Source organism: Mustelus asterias, chromosome 18, assembly GCF_964213995.1.
Source record: "Mustelus asterias chromosome 18, sMusAst1.hap1.1, whole genome shotgun sequence".
Classification (NCBI taxonomy): domain Eukaryota; kingdom Metazoa; phylum Chordata; class Chondrichthyes; order Carcharhiniformes; family Triakidae; genus Mustelus; species Mustelus asterias.
Window position 1 is genome coordinate 53,253,595 of NC_135818.1, and position 17,343 is coordinate 53,270,937.

At 41.9% G+C, this 17,343-nt stretch overlaps 1 protein-coding gene across 1 annotated transcript in view; it reads left to right on the forward strand.

The window, feature by feature from the left end:
* Positions 1 to 10,592, forward strand: part of pygl (phosphorylase, glycogen, liver) — an 88,380-nt gene extending 77,788 nt beyond the window's left edge. The window contains exons 16-20 of the mRNA XM_078233116.1: positions 401 to 542; positions 3,136 to 3,343; positions 7,383 to 7,517; positions 9,358 to 9,424; positions 10,437 to 10,592. Of these exons, the coding sequence (XP_078089242.1) occupies positions 401 to 542; positions 3,136 to 3,343; positions 7,383 to 7,517; positions 9,358 to 9,424; positions 10,437 to 10,592 (708 nt within the window). The remainder of the gene's footprint in view (positions 1 to 400; positions 543 to 3,135; positions 3,344 to 7,382; positions 7,518 to 9,357; positions 9,425 to 10,436) is intronic.
* Positions 10,593 to 17,343: the final 6,751 nt, after the last annotated feature.

Genomic DNA, 17,343 nt, shown 5'->3' on the forward strand with positions numbered 1-17,343 from the left:
TTCTCCCACCATTGGTATAACTGAAAAACTAGTAGATCAGTTGCTTGACTTTGTTTAGTTCCAAAATGTTCCCAGGCCCTGTTTGTATCCATCTCCAGATATTTTTCTGAGAGTCCAACATTTCAATGTTTCATTCATTTTCACTCAAAACTATGGAACATTTCCATTCATAAACTGGCTTTGTATCATGAAAATATCAAACAAAATTGTTGTAATTGTATAAATCTGTTCCTTTTTGGAATGTTCTCTATTGTGGACTTGATGTAAAGATTTTTCATAAACTTTTTACATGTCTGACTAAAGCAATTAATACTGTTTCTGATGATAAAACATTGGACTTCATGATGATTCAAATGTTACCAATGTTTCTTTTCTAAGTTTAAACATCCCTCTTTCTTAGGCTGCTCCTGGCTACTATATGGCTAAGTTGATTATTAAACTCATCACGTCTGTGGCACAAAAAGTGAACAATGATCCTAACATTGGTAACAAATTGAAGGTCATTTTCTTGGAAAACTACAGAGTCTCACTGGCTGAAAAAGGTATTGCTCAGTAGCACAGGACTTTGGTAGCATATTTTACTCTTCAACAAACAATAGAAACAACGAGATTTCTCATCAAAATGATTCACGAATAAGTTTTTTATGGGCTGATAAATTGAGCATAATAATAATGGCAAAGTAGGGGCAGATGTGTTGGGAGAGAGCAAAGGCCCCAAACTGAGTCATGATGAATTACTTGTACAGCTTCATCATTAACATAGTATGATCACTTTCAAAACCTGCTTCCTTTCTTACCTCTCCTCTCTCATTTCATTTCTCTCCTTTGATGTCATGTCTTATTTATATTTCTTTACAGTCTTCTTACAATTTTATGGATAAATTTAAAGTTATTTTGTGAATTATTTATAAGTTTTAATGTATTTATTTTACAGATGTTATTGTTATATAAGGGTTGACTTTCCACTTGCATATGCCCCCTTCATGATTACTTGTCCTTTTGTTTCAAGTAAAGAGAAAAAGGCAAGCTGGTGACATGAAGCTTAACTGGGAGTGGTAAAGCAGAAAATCTCCATAAAGTCAGTTGAGTAATGAATCAGTGTGGCCACTTAAAGATGCCAGGAAAACTGCATGAGTAATTTACTTGCATTTTGATTGTTAATATTTGATTAGATTTCCATTGTTTCTGAGCAAAAGCAAATATCTATAAAACTGACGTTTTTACATATAATGGTTTTTGATTTTTTTAAAATTAATGGTATATGCGAGCAAATCACAAATAAGTCAAGCAAATTTTAAATGCACATTATATAAGATTTGTAACCCTGCAGATAGAACTGTTTATACCTCGTGCAATATGTTTGATGATACGAACGTACGAACAAGGAGCAGGAAAGCCATTCGGTCCCTCAAGCCATTGGGGCTGGCTGGGGGGCTGGGATCGGGAAGTAATTGATCGGCGGGAGAAGGCAATGGGGAGGCCAGTGCGCATGCACCGATCTTCCCACTGACAAATTGGCACATGCATTCGGTTCCTCAATCATGGCTGATTTGGTCATTTCAAATCTGCATTCCACCTACCCTCAATAACTTATCACACCCTTGCTTACCAAGAACCTATCCACCTCTGCCTTAAAAATATTCAAAGACTCCCATTATCTTTTCAGAAAGAGAGTTCCAAAGACCAATAATCCTCTGAGAGAATAAAATTCACATCATCTCAGTTTTAAGTGGGCGAACCCTTAATTTTAAACAATGACCCCTCATTCTAGATCATTCCTTAAATAAGATGACCAATACTGTACACAGTACTCCAGATGTGGCCTCACTAATGCAAACATTGCAAACATATTGGGGGGCGATTCTCCCAAAAAAATTCTAAGTGTCGAATTCGCGTAAAAACTGGAATAAATCATGCTGTTTTTTTCAGTGGGAGTTCAGAGAAGAATCTAAGCACTGCTGAGTGCACCAGCGTAAATCATGTAAGAAATTCTGTAGGTGAGGCCTATTCCTGCTGGAGATGCTGGCAGCATAGCGCTGAGCAAGCCATTACGCATGCGCTGATCTGTCAGCGCCAAAATCGGCACATGCGCAGTAGCCCCTGTCTGCTGGCCTCCTTATTGCTGGCCAGCTCGATCACTGGCCAGCACCACCACCCCACAACACCAGCCCTCTCACCCCTCCATGGCCTGATCACTGGCCCTCCCAAGCATGCGGAGCTGACAGCGCCAGAAATCCGACGCAGGGAGACACACTCGGGGCCGGGTGCCCAGCGTGGATCATGCTAATCTGGCCCCACTGAAATCTCCTGGCCCACTGTGCTAATAAATTATAGCGGGATGGGAGAATCAGCCCCATCCTTCCACTCATCCAATAAGATTACTTTGCAGACATAGCCTAACTTTTCCATTCCCAATAAGGATATTTATTGAAACCCTATGTATACAAATATATAATTATATGTAGGACATTACTCAATGCCAGTATGAAAAAATGATAAAAGGGAAGTGAGGGTCATTCCTTTATGTAGTTACCCTGTTTCATAATTAGGCGCCAGCTTAAAATAATGATGAGAGTGCAAGAAGACTTCAAAGTATGAAATTCTTTTAAAGTAGAATATATCTTGGCATATAAAAATGGAGGAATGCAAACAAGGAGACTGTTCTTATAGTATGTTAGTAGTATGTACCTCCACACGGTTAAAGGATATGGGCTTTTAATTCACAGGGCTATGCAAGAGTTCCACCTGTGCCATCAGGAGGATGGACCTTGTATTGAAAGTCTTTGTAAAACCATTAAACTTTTCTCTGATATTACGTGCAGTCCTTGATGTGCTGACTTTGACACCGAGTGGTTCAGTCATCTTCTTCGAGGTGGCAGGGCTGATACCCCTGGATGTCGGAAGTTTAAAACCTGGGAATCTGTTCTTCTACCCCTTCTAAGAGAATTTACAAATATTCCAGCTCATAAAAGGTGTATTTCTGCTCATTGTATTGGAGGCTTAGGTGCTTATGTAGGGCCTGAAAAACAAGTGCGCACCATCAAATTCATAGGCCCTTGTTTCCTCCATCCTCAAAAACGTCAGGCTCTTTTAACTCTAGCAATTTGAAATAAAGTTAAATGAATTTATTTACAGTTATTCCAGCAACAGACCTGTCACAGCAAATCTCCACAGCTGGCACAGAGGCTTCCGGCACAGGGAATATGAAGTTCATGTTGAATGGTGCCCTGACTATTGGCACGATGGATGGAGCAAATGTGGAAATGGCCGAGGAAGCTGGTGAAAACAATATGTTCATTTTCGGCATGAGGGTTCAAGACGTGGCAGAACTGGACAAGAAAGGGTGTGTTTCCAATAAAAGTAACAAATATCATCTGCAGTGACCTTGAGAAATTATTTTAGAGTGTTATGTAATGACGGAAGTGAGCAAACCAGTGGAAAAGTGATAATACTCTATACAAATATTTATATTTAAATGACTATTGATCTATGTTGCTGTTAATTGAAATCAATTAATTTGATTTATATAAATTAACATAATTGGTATGCTTGAGTAACTGCTTATTTAAAATTGGTAGTATTTATAAGCTAATGATTTGTGGGCTGCAGTTTTAAATTCAGACAATTCAGAATTTTCTGTCTAATCTATCTATGTATTACATCTATCTATATGGTTAGCACTGCAGCCTCATAGTGCCAGGGACCTGGCTTCGATTCCCAGCTTGGGTAACTGTCTGTGTGGAGTCTGCACGTTCTCCCCATGTCTGTGTGGGTTTCCATCGGCTGCTCCGGTTTCCTCCCACAGTCTGAAAGACGTGCTGGTTAGGTCCATTGGCCATGCTAAATTCTCTCTCAGTGTACCCGAACAGGCTCTGGAGTGTGACGACTCGGGGATTTTCACAGTAACTTCATTGCAGTGTTAATGTAAGCCCACTTGTGACACTAATAAATAAACTTAAACTGATCTAAGGCCAAAATTATTCTGGCAGTTCAGTGAGGTGGGGTAGAGTTCATCCACCTGCATTTTCCAATATTCTCTGTTACCACCCTGATGACTTTCAGAGTTAGTTCAGAAGGAAATGGGACTGTAGCGAGTTGCCAAAGTGGCTGGTGAAGGATACAAAGAAGAGATTGAAATAGTCTTGCCTGTGATCAAGATCATTTAGATGGGGGAGGCTGTGTCATAGTGGTAAGGTCACAGGACTACTAATACATGGCGACTGGTGGAATTTCAATTCAATTAATTAATCTGGAATTAAAAGCTAGTCAAATGGTAACCACAAAACGATTGACAATTGTTATAAAAACCCATTAAAACCTACTAAGAAAATCTGCCATCCTTACCTGATTTGGCCTATTCTTAAATGGCCTAGTAAGCCACTACAAAAAAGAATTAAACCAGATGGATCACCCATTACTGACCTAGGAAATGACAATAACCCAGCCCTCGACTTGCAAACTCCTCCTTACTAACATCAGGAGAGCTGTCCCCACAAACTCATAAAATAGCCTGACATTGCCATATTTGCAGAATCATACTTTACAGACAATGTCCCTGACAGCACCACCAAGTCCCCAGTTTGTCCTGTACCACCAAAGGTGGTGACTTTTGGACTGTGGGAGGAAACCGGAGCACCTGGAGGAAACCCACACAGACATAGAACATAGAACATAGAAAGCCACAGCACAAACAGGCCCTTCGGCCCACAAGTTGCGCCGATCACATCCCCACCTCTAGGCCTATCTATAGCCCTCAATCCCATTAAATCCCATGTACTCATCCAGAAGTCTCTTAAAAGACCCCAACGAGTTTGCCTCCACCACCACCGACGTCAGCCGATTCCACTCACCCACCACCCTCTGAGTGAAAAACTTACCCCTGACATCTCCTCTGTACCTACTCCCCAGCACCTTAAACCTGTGTCCTCTCGTAGCAACCATTTCAGCCCTTGGAAATAGCCTCTGAGAGTCTACCCTATCCAGACCTCTCAACATCTTGTAAACCTCTATCAGGTCACCTCTCATCCTTCGTCTCTCCAGGGAGAAGAGACCAAGCTCCCTCAACCTATCCTCATAAGGCATGCCCCCCATGGGGAGAACATGCAGACTCCGCGCAGACAGTGACGCAAGCCGGGAATCGAAGCTGGCTTGTGGTGACAAAAAGCTATATAGTCAAGAAAACATTGCCCTGGGAGTCGTCAACATTGTTGATGGACCCCAATAAATCTTGTGGCATCAGGTCAAACATGGACAAGGAAACCCACTGATGATTACCATGTGCCGTGCCCCCTCAGCTGATGAAACAGTACTCCTCCATCTTGAACATCACTTGGAGGAAGCACTGAGGATGTGCTCTGGGTGGAGGATTTCAATGTCCATCACCAAGAATGGCTCTTTAACACCACTAGTGACTGAGTTGGCCGAGTCCTAAAGACATACCTGCTACCCTGGGTCATGGTCAGGTGGTGAGAGCACCAACAAGAGGGAAAAACATACTTGAGCTCATCCCATCTATCTGCCATAGCGGATGTATCTCCAGGACAATATTGGAAGGAGTGAGCACTGCACAGTCCTTGTCAAGACAAAGTCTATCTTTACCTTGAGGATACTGTCCATCGTGTGGCACTACCACATGCTAAATGGGATAAATTTCAAACAATTCTGGAAATTCAAAACTGGGCATCTGTGAAGCACCGTGGGCCATGAAAAGCAGCAGAATTGTATACAGCCACAATCTGCAACATCATGGCCCAACATATTCCCCACTCTACCATTAAACCAGGGGATCAATCCTGATTCAACAAAGAGTGCAGGAGAGCATAGAATCATAAAATCCCTACCGTGCAAAAGGAGGCCATTTGGTCCATCGAGTCTGCACCGACTCTCCGAATGAGCATCTTACCCAGGCCCGAAGTCCCTCCACTACCCTATCCTTGTAACCCCATCCATATACCATGACTAATCCACTTAACCTACAGATCGTTAGACACTAAGGGACAATTTAGCATGGCCAATCCATCGAACCTGCACATCTTTGGACTGTGGGAGGATCCAGAGGAGACCCACACAGACACGGGGAGAATGTGCAAACTCCACACAGACTGTCAACCATGGTAGGAATTGAACCCGGGTCCCTGATGCTGTGAGGCAACAGTGCTAACCACCGTGCTACCATGCTGCCCACATGGCATGCCAGAAGCAACATCAGGCATACCTAAAAATGAGGAGTCAGCTTGGTGGAGCTATAACACATGACGACTTGCAAGCCAAACAAAGGAAGCAGCAAAGCAATATTTCTAAGCGATCCACATCCAATGGATCAGATCTAAGTTCTGCAGTCCTGCCACATTCAGTCATGAATGATGGTGGATGATTAAACAACCAACTGGAGGAGGAGGCTCCACAAACATCCCTAATCAATGATAGGGTGCCCGGCACATTAGTGCAAAAATCAAGGCTGAAGTATTTGCAATCATCTTCAACCAGAAGTGCCGAGTTGATGATCTATCTCTGCCTCCTGCTGAAGTCCCCAGCATCACTGATGCCAGTCTTCAGTCAATTCGATTCACTCCACGTGATATCAAGAAATGGCTGAAAGCACTGGATACAGCAAAGGCTATGAGTCCTGACAACTTTTCAGCAAAAGCACTGAATACGTGTGCTTCAGAACTAGCTGTGCCCCTAACCAAGCTGTTCCCCTAACCAAGCTGTTCCAGTACATCTACAACATTGGCATCTACCCAGCAATGTGAAAATTGCCCAGGAATGTCTTGTCCATAAGAAGCAGGATAAATCCAACCCAGCCAATCAGTCTCCTCTCAATCATCAGCAAAATGATGGAAGACATTATCAAGCGGTACGTACTCAGCAGTAACTTGATCACTGACGGTCAGTTTGGGTTCTGCCAGGGCCGCTCAACTCCTGATCTCATTATAGCCTTGGTTCAAACATAGACACAAGAGCTGAACTCAACAGCTGAGATGAGAGTGACTGCCCTTGACATCAAGGCAGCCAGAGTGTGGCATTAAGAAGCTCTAGCAAAATTGCAGCTTTTGGATTCTTCTAATAGGAACTAATTAATGAAATATTGACTCACATGGTATGGGAAGAATTATAGATACATGGCAGGGCAGCTAAGAAAAGGCAGCAATTGGAAAAGGCTAATATTGAAAATAAGCGTCCAAGATTATGTGCAAAGATTGGGAACAATGGTAAATAGAAGAAATGTGATTTTCTTCCTGAAACAATTTATAATAAAAATGCCATTAAATATCTTGCTGTTTATCAAATTGTTCTTTCAGCAACTTCAAAGTGTGTTTAATGGTCTTCTGCAATAGGACATCAGATTATTTGTTGCTAATTGATGTTGATGTTTTTTTCAGATACAGTGCTTCGCAATATTATGAAAGCTTTCCAGAATTGAAAGCGGTGGTCAATCAGATCGCAAGTGGATATTTTTCTCCAAACCAACCGGAACTTTTCAGTGATATTCTGAATATGCTTTTTCACCATGACAGGTAATTCCTTTTAAACATCATTAATGACATCTCTTTCCTGTCTGTTTCTCCCAAAAATGAAGACTCAATTCTATCTTCCCTCTTACTTTAGCAGTAACCATCTTCTCTTCACTAATTCCCAGTTATAGCAGCTCTTCTCTTGAAGAAAAGTACTTTACAGAGCTATGAGGAAAAGGGAGTTGGTTTAATTGGGTAGTTCTTCAAAAAAGCCAGCAGATACACAATGGCCTTCTTCTGTGCTGTATCATTCTATATCCTATTATATGACACTCAAGATTGTGTTATAGCCTGAAACTGAATAAAGCATTACTTTGTGGATAATTTATAGTTTACTCACTACCTTACAATCTTCTGATAATTGATAATTAATGACAGGTTGAAGGCATAAGACGAATTATAATTGAAACTTCAATTAAACAGTTGTTTCATATTCTACTTGGTTCAATATACTGCTTTTTGGACAAAGGAACCCTGAAATTCCTAGTAGCTGCAGCAGCACAGATAGGGCTAAACTTCCATCTGTTGACTGCCCCCAGTGCTGACTTGGTTGGATTTCCCAGTGTCAGAAAATTTCACGGGGGCGATTCTCCCCCAAAAAAACTGTATGTCTAACAAGCGGGCAAATGGGAGCACTAAGTGGGCCACTGCGCATGTGCCAATTTGTCAATGGGGAGATCGGTGCATGCGCACTGGCCTCACCATCGCCTTCCCCCAATCAACGACTTCCTGATCTCCCCCACCCTCCCTCCGGGCCAGACCCAATCGGAAGCCACAGGCCCCCAGTCGCGCTTCACCCCCCCCCCCCCTCCCCCTCCCCCTCCATGTACAGTCCCAATCGCCTCCTCCCTCCCTCTCCCATCGATCCCATTGCAGAGTGCGGTGGAACCCCCCCCCCCCCCATGACCACCAATCGGCCCCTACCCTCTGTGAGCCCACTCCCTGGCACTGCCAGGGTGCCTGGAGGGCAGTGCCAGTGCCCGTGCCCCTGACCTCAATGGCCTCTGTCCCCACCAGTGGGGTGATCATGCCTTGTTCCTGTTGATGGGGACCACTGTAATCCCCGCTGGTGGGAACCTCTCCCAGCGGGCGGGGGGGGAGACACTAATGGGCCCGGAGACTACCATCTCAGGCTTGCTAATCATATTGAATTTGGGATTACAATATGGTAATCAGCCTCGCACCGACTTCCGGCGCAAGGCTGATTACGCCGAAAAACATTGCCTGGGAAACTTGCGATTAGCCGGACGCTGCTCGTGAGTCCCGCTACAGGTCCCATGCTGATTTCCCCCAGCCCGCTGTGCTACACGAGCAGCACAGCGGGCCGGGACGGGAGAATCATCCCCACATGTTTTGGAGTTCACCAATGTGGTTTTGGCAAAACTGTTGTACCCATTCCAACGGGAGGAAGAATTTATTTTGTAGCTGCACCAGGCAAAGGGTTGGACAGCCTGATGTCTAAATTTTCAGCTTTGCTAGTGTTCGGAAAGTCAACATTTAAAAAGTTGCTGAGCTTCATGTCCACCAGGACTCAGCTCAGCAATTCACCGTATTCCTGATTTGGGAGTAAAGGCTCTTAGACCCTTATTGTGACCTCAGCAGCTGTGCTTCAATAATGTTTCATTCAATAGTATCTTTGAAGAAGAGAGCATTTATAAGTAACAATCTTCGCCAAGTATTTGCAGAGCTTTAGAAGTGGGATGAAAAGAGTGTTCCTTGACACCCAGATTTCCTAATAATTGTTAAAGCTAAGCAATTTCAAGCCTGTAAAGTACAACTCTAATTTATAACAACCTTTTGTTCTTATGTTTTAATGGTGTTTCAAATTATTATTCATGTCCAGGTTCAAAGTGTTTGCTGACTTTGAATCATATGTCCATACTCAAGAGAAAGTCAACCAGTTATACCAGGTCAGAATACTGTACTCCCGACACAATTGTTTATCTAAACCTTTACATTTAAAATGGATAAGCAGCTAAATATTCCAGAGCTATCCTTAATATCAGTCTTTATATATAACAAATAATCTATTGTATGGCATTTAAAACTATCAATGTATTGTATGCTTTGATCACTGTGTTAAAAAAAATACCTTGGATGGAGTAAAATACAAGGAAAATAGGTTGCAAGTCGGTAGAAAGCAAGTAATAAGTGGTCATAGATAGTGTGAAAGATGGAACAAGTGTGTAGAATTTGATGGAGGCATGTCTACAATGAACAAGTTCCTATGCTTCCAATATGGCGAGAAGCAGTGTACATTTACTACAAAACTGAAATGTCCTACCCACTATTTCAGTACAGACAAAAAATAGACATCCAGGAGCCACATCCTTCTGTGGCTCCTAGGATCTGGGAGCATTGAAAGTGACTCAGTGTCTAGAGTCTGTAGTCATTGGTATAGAACAAATACACCACAAATGTAGGCTTGCCCTTGTGAGATCATAAATGTGGCCTTGACTGCCAGTTTCAGGGTTTAGCATTTCTAAAGCCCAGAGAGTTAGTTGAGGGAAGAGGAAAAACTACTTACCTGCTGCCCCGTCCTCTTTAGATTTCTCCCAATCCAACCCGACTCCAAGACTCTCCAGTCTGAGGTGGATTCGGGAGTAAGCTCTGTTGTTCAATTTTTGAATTGTCAATATGTTTGAACAGCACATAGAAACACAAGGAGGAAGTTGAGATGAAAAGGCAGGACACCCTCTTTTATCCTCAATTCCCTTGCAATACTGTACATATAATTAGTAGATCCATTATGGGGAGGATGGCTTAATGGAGGTACAAAAATCCTCTGTCCTCTTTCCTTTCCACAAAACCTGAGAACTGAACTGTATCACCCAAAGGACTGATGTTTTCATATATCTTGATAATACATCCAACAGAAAAAAATGTGGCTTTTATGTTTTGTCTACCTGTACATTTTTACAGAACCCAAGAGAATGGACCAAAATAGTAATTAAAAACATTGCTTCTTCTGGGAAGTTCTCCAGCGATCGCGCTATTACCGAGTATGCCCGTGATATCTGGGGTGTTGAACCCAAAGCCTTGAAGATTCCTGCTCCTAACGATTCAAAGGATACCTAGAACACCAGCGTTAAGTTTTGAATACATTACTTTATACAATTATAGGCATGGAGGGGAAGTATGCAGCAGTTTGGCTGGCCTTTTTCAATTTCAATCAAATAAAGCGTCTTAAGTTTAGAATTTAGTATTTTACAATGCCTAATATTGTTTGCGATTTACAGTTAAGTATTTGATAATTACAGGGCTTAATTTCTACAGAAATACTGTAGAGCAAATGTTTTTGCCTATGCTTCTCATAAAAGCATATTCTATATTTTTATTAAATGCAGTTTAACTTTCAAAAGTAGAGAAGAGTTGATGTCCAACCACATTTTTACTTAAAAGAACAATGTTTTAATTTGCCAAGTCAATGCCATATTTTCATCACAAATAGATGGTTAACTAAAGCACAAGTATTTACAGTTCCAGGTGATTTTTCCAAGCTATAGATCCATGGATACCTAAATTATTTTATTTATTTGTTCAATCACCATGGTGGCACAGTGGTTAGCACTACTGCCGCACAGCTCCAGGGAGCTGGATTCAATTCCGGCATTGGATGTCTGTGGGGAGTTTGCATGTTCTCTCTGTGGGTTTCCTCCGGGTGCTCCGGTTTCCTCCCACACTCCAAAGATATGTGAGTTAGGTTGATTGGCCATGATAAATTGCCCCTTAGTGTCAGGCGGATTAACCTGGATTATGAGGTTAGGGCCTGGTGGGATTGTTGTCGGTGCAGGCTCAATTGGCTGAATGGCCTCCTTCTGCACTGTAGGGATTCTATGAATAAATGGAATCTGAGAGGTTGAGGTTATCATCCTTGCCTTGATAAAACAATTTTCAATACTGCTGTATTGAAGGTATTTTCTGTCCTTGGTTTTTGAATTTCCTGTCATGAACAACAGATTTCTATGTTGACTTCTGCTCCAGAAGTGTTTACAATCTTCTATATTGCTTACATTCTAAAAAGTCTATATTCAGTGGTCTACTTATTGAATCACTGTCCATGCTTCTGTTGCGAAGCACTCAGCTGTACAACGTTCCCATTCAGGGGTAACAAATAGGTTGACAAAACCAGATTTACCATATTATCTGAATGTTTGTCCAGCATCATCAGGAATGAGTCATAATTTAAGAATATTGATGCTTCCCATTCTCACCAAAAACTCCACACTCTAGTCTAACCCGTTCCCAGTGCCAGCTGCATGTTTTTTTCTGTCTTTTGTGGCTCAGTTGGTAGCGGTCTCACCTCTGAGTCACAAGGTTCAAGTCCCATTCCCAGGACTTGAGCAGAAAATTCAAGGCTGTTTACTACATCCTGACCCACAAAATTCTACCCCACCTTGGCACCTCCCCCACCCTACATCTCAGAGTTTGCATTTTCTGCCCTTTTGAGTCTTACTTGTTTAATTTTTCCCACCCATTCTGTACCAGCATCAGCAGCAACCAGTCAATCTTCAGCATCCAGAATTGAAAGTAGGGTCAGATGGCAGTCACGGGTTTATATATAAATACATACAGCCTCTAATAGAGGAACAGCTAACTTCTAAATGGGTTTGGCTTATAATAATGGAAGAGTTATGTATTTTGTTATTTTATGATGTGCAAAGTGGCAGCGAATTGATTGAATCTCACTGAAAACTGTATTCTATTTATTCATGTATTTCATGTAAAATAAATCTACATAAGTGCTCAGTTGCCCTCTTCTCACTGGGGTAATTATCAGTGTACAATGCAAAAGGACAGAGCACACACGTGGCAACACATGTGAAATCATCAGGAGAAATTTTCAATTTGCATCCAAAACAGACACACAAAATGGACAGTATTTTGGGCTACAAAAGGACTCCAATGACCACAACCATTTTACTTTGTGCTACATGAGTCTCCAACTAATGGAAAGCACCAATTTCCTCTTAATGAGCCAACTGGTCTCTCAGAACTTTGCTTTTCACACAAAGGTTTCCAATCTTCACTCTTGAAGAATTTGCCTTGGAATTTACTCCCAAACAACTGTTTCACTTTCTCTTCAACAAGAATCCAACTTTTGATGTTCCTCTCCCCTGGATCGCCATATGCATTCAAGCTTTGCCTTCCACATATACTCTCAGATTCTCAGCCAGACCAACAGACAATACCTCTATGCAAATCCATTGTAAGGAGTCACCACACTTTGGCTGGCTCCTTGAATCTTCTGGCTATTTGCAAGACCATTTTTGTCTTGATTCTGCTCCTCGCAGCTTTCTCTTTTTAATTTGGAACCTTTTCATCTGCTCCTTACTTTAATTTCACTGAACAGGACCTTATTCAGATTCTCGTTCTTATTCCTTAAATTAAGTGTCTTCCTGACCTTTTTACCCCACTCCGTTTTTTTAGGACCGTCTCCTGTTCCTTTGGGAAATCTACTTTCTGCAATTCCTTCTGCCCAGTTCCTCCTCGCACCTGCTTCCAACTGAACTAAGCTAGTTTTCTGTTTCTCCCTAGCTCTCTGTTGGTTTCCTGTTGCTAGACAAAAGGACAGTTTTTCTACTTTTAGAATCGTAAGTGTCATTAAAATACAGGTTTACAAACAAAGCTTCAGACTTGCTATCTCCCTCTGAGAAAACTCTAAACGAAACTGGACCCAGGCTTTGCCTTTTTAACCCATAAATAAGGGAAAGCCAACTAGAAATATATAGGAGTCCAAAGAAGTGCAGGTTAGGTGGATTGGCTATGCTTTAGTATCCAAAGATGTGTAGGTTAGGTGGATTGGCTATGCTAAGTTGCACCTTAGTGTCCAAAGATGTGTAGGTTAGGGGGATTAGATGAGTAAATACATGGGGTTACAAGAATAGGATACTGTCAGAGAGTTGGTGAAAACTCGATGGGCTGAATGGCCTTCTGCACTGTAGGGATCTGATACTAAATAAAGAACATAAATTCAACAAAAGCTATATCTTGTTTTGAATACCCATAAATACGAATATAACTTACTCAAAACTATCTCTAGTTCCTAACAACATCTACTGCTTCCCTTCCTGATTGTCGTGATTGTTTACTAAGTGCCCCGAAAATCGGGGCGAGGCTTATTACCATATTGAAATCTGAATTTCAGTATGTAGTGAGCCCGGGTCAGTAGTCCCTGGTTTTGCTAGTGTCACAAACCACCCTGCCCCTGCTGGGAGAGGTTCCTACCAGTGGAGATTAAAGTTGGCCCCATTCAAGGGGGAACCAGATGTGATCACCCCGCTGGTGGGGACAGAAGCCATTGAGGTCCCCCCAGGAGGTTGGGGACAAGGGGGATGCCCCTGGGGCAGTGCCCACCAGGCACACTGGCACAGCCCATTGAGCACTCGGCAGTACCAAGAGGGCAGGGCCAATCGGTAGTGCTGGTTGGGGGGGCGGGGGGGGAAACAGGGGTGGGCCGTTGTGCACTCTGCAATGGGATCAGCAGGAGAGGGAGGGCGGAGGCGATCCAGGCTGCACAGAGGGGGGTGATCAGGGCTGACCTCTCATGTGGGATTGGGACCTGCCTGCCCTTTACCAGGGTGAATCCCCCTGAAACATTCTGTGGAACACAGATGCCGGAGATTTGTGAAACTAAGTACACCTAAAAAACAGGTGGGAAAATATCCCGTTTTCTCAACTGTTGGACACTTGGGGTTTTTTTTGGAAGAATCACCCCCAATATCTTTTATAGTTTTCAATATTTTCCATTTGACATATATGAAGCTAACTAGTCTATAATTTCCAGCTTTCTGTCTCCCTCCCTTTTTGAGTAAAGGAGTTATCATTTGTTATTTTTCAATCTAATGGAGGCCAGAATTCTCTGGCCGTTCACTGCCACTTGGCGCTCAGCCAAATCTCTGTTCACTGTAGCAGGACTGGAGAATCCAAGCTGTGGGTGAGGTCAGAGAATCCAGTTTCAAATCTTCCCTGAATCTAAGGAATTTTGGAAAATTAAACCAATGCATCAACTATTTCAGTAGCCACTCCTTAAGACCCCACGAGGAAGTCCATCAGGACTTGAGTTTCGTGGCCCACAACTGCCAACACTTTGCTCAATACCACTTATTTCCATGGTGATTTAATTTTCCTGAGTCCTTCCTTCCATTTCCTGATTTACAGCTATTTCTGGAATGTTACTTGTACCCTCTATGGTGAAGACTGATGCAAAATACTTGTTCACTTCATCTGCCATCTTACTTTCATTATTAATTTCCCAGACTCGCTTTCTATACGACAACATTCACTTTGTTAATTAATTCTTTTATTTAAATATTTATGGAAATTCCATAGAATCGCTCCAGTGCAGAGAGACCATTCAGCCCAACAAGTCTACAACAACTCTTGGAAAGAGCATCCCACCCAGGCCCTCCCCTCTGCCCTATCCCCGTAACCCTATGCATTTACCATAGCTAATCTACCAAATTTACACATCTTTGGACACGAAGGGCAACTTAGCATGGCCAATGTTCCTAAGCTGCACATCTTTAAACTTCTACACCTACTATCCATCTTGATAATTCTAGTTGACTTTCACTTGTACATAATTAATCCCTCCTGATTAATAGTTTTGTCATTCTTTGCTGTTCATTATATTCTGTCCAATCTTTTAGCTAGCCATGAATGGTAGGTCCTCACATTGAAATTTTTCTTTCTCATTTTAACATTGTCTATTCTGTGCATTCTGAAATATCCCTTTAAATGTCTGCCACCGCATCCCTATCAAACTGTCTCTTAACCTCATTTGCCAGTTTGCTTTTGCTAGCTCTGCTTTCATGCCCTCATAATTGCCATTATTTTAGTTTAAAATATTAGTCTTAGACCCACTCCCTCAAACTGAAATGTAAAATTCAATTGTATTATGATCCCTACTACCAAGGGGTGCCTTCACTATGAGGTCATTAATTAATTCTATCTCATGTCAAAATACCAAATCTAGTATAGGCAGCTCTCTGGTTAGCTCCAGAACATGCTGTTCCAAGAACCTATCCCAAAAGATTCTATGAACTCATCTACGCCACCTTTGCCCATCAGATTTTTCCAGTGCATGTGTGTAATAATTGCAGTTCACCGGTTAAATAAATAACATCTGCAATGTTTACTAACATTATTATAATAGAGGCTTGCAGCCTCATGGCTGAGAAGGATAATAGAATCCCTACAGTGCAGAAGGAGGCCATTCGGCCCATCGTGTCTGCACCAACCACAATCTCACCCAGGCCCTATTCCCTTAACCCACATATTTACCCTGCTAATCCCCTGACACTAGGGTCAACTTACCATGGCCAACCTAACCCGTACATCTTTGGACTGTGGGAGGAAACCAAAACAGAGGAAACCCACACAGACATGGGGAGAATGTGCAAACTCCACACAGACAGTCACCCGAAGCCAGAATTGAACCCGGATCCCTAGAGCTGTGAGGCAGCAGTGCTAACCACTGTGCTACCATGCTGCCCACATTCTGTTCTGGAACAGAAACCCAACTCACAAGGGTGATCCCCACGCTGCTCTCCAATTGGTACGCTGGGTCCTGTGACACTTTGCAGATGGATCCTTAAAGGGACAATCACCACACCATGTAGATTAAAACCCCCCATGATTATCACTATATCTTTCTGACATGCTCCCATTATCTCTTCTATATTCCATCCTACCCTGTAGTTACAATTAAGGGGCATGTATACCACTCTCACAAGTGATTTCCTGCCTTTTTCACTTTTCATCTCAATCCAAACCACTTCTACATCCTGCTTTCCTGAACTTGGGTTATTCCTCTCTAATGTGCCAATGTTGATTGTCTGAGTCAATGCAAGAATGGTAATTTGGCAAGACATTGGACAAAAGTCACGAGTATTGTGCATCTCCACAAGTTGTCATCTTCAGAAGAGGGGAAATAATTAGAAGGCAACCTAGATAATGGTCTTCCTAAAGCTCATTTTATATAATAATATTGACTATTTACTGTGTGCCTACCCCAGTCCAACGCTGGCAACTCCACAATATAGACTGTAAAACTGAAATACAAAATTAATTTCATCTTCACTGCAACTGTTTTGGATACAAACTAGTTTTACATTAACAGTTAAGCAATTTTTCATGTCTCCTTAAACACTCTAATGAAATTTTAAAAAGATTTATCTCATGTAATTTTGGTCCCACTCCTATTTTGGAGTTTCTAGTATGATGTTCAAAATGAGGAATGAAACACATTTTCACATCAAGGATTCAAGCATGATCAGTTTTTGCCACATGTGGTACAACATACTCACAGGTGTTCTGCCCAACAATGTGCCGGAATACAATCTTAGAGGAACTCCTCTACTTCACTACTGTGGATTTGCCACCCTTGTCAACAGATTCTTAATGGCTTCTCTAAATTGGTATTGCCAAATGGCAAACTTTACTGCAGATCTGTGCCTATGACCAAGAGTGTTACTATAGAAAATCATTGATAGAGAAGCTTTGACAAAAAGGCTTTTCATTCTGAGTCTGATCACGTTTAGTTCAGTGTCCAAAGATGAAAAACAATCAGTCTTGGACTGCACAGCTTCATGTTTACAGTATTATGATTTAAATTTCATATCAATAGCCATTGTAAACTATTGCAATAAACTATCAGATGAGAGAGAAATTATGCAGTAGATCTCCAGAAACAAAATGAATCCTGTTCACTGAAGTTAAATATTGCCCTTGCAGTTGCACTCACCAAAACACTTGATCAAGTGAGTATACTAACTCAAGCTGAATTGTTTTAGAATTGGAAGATAAACTATTGTTCTCCATATAA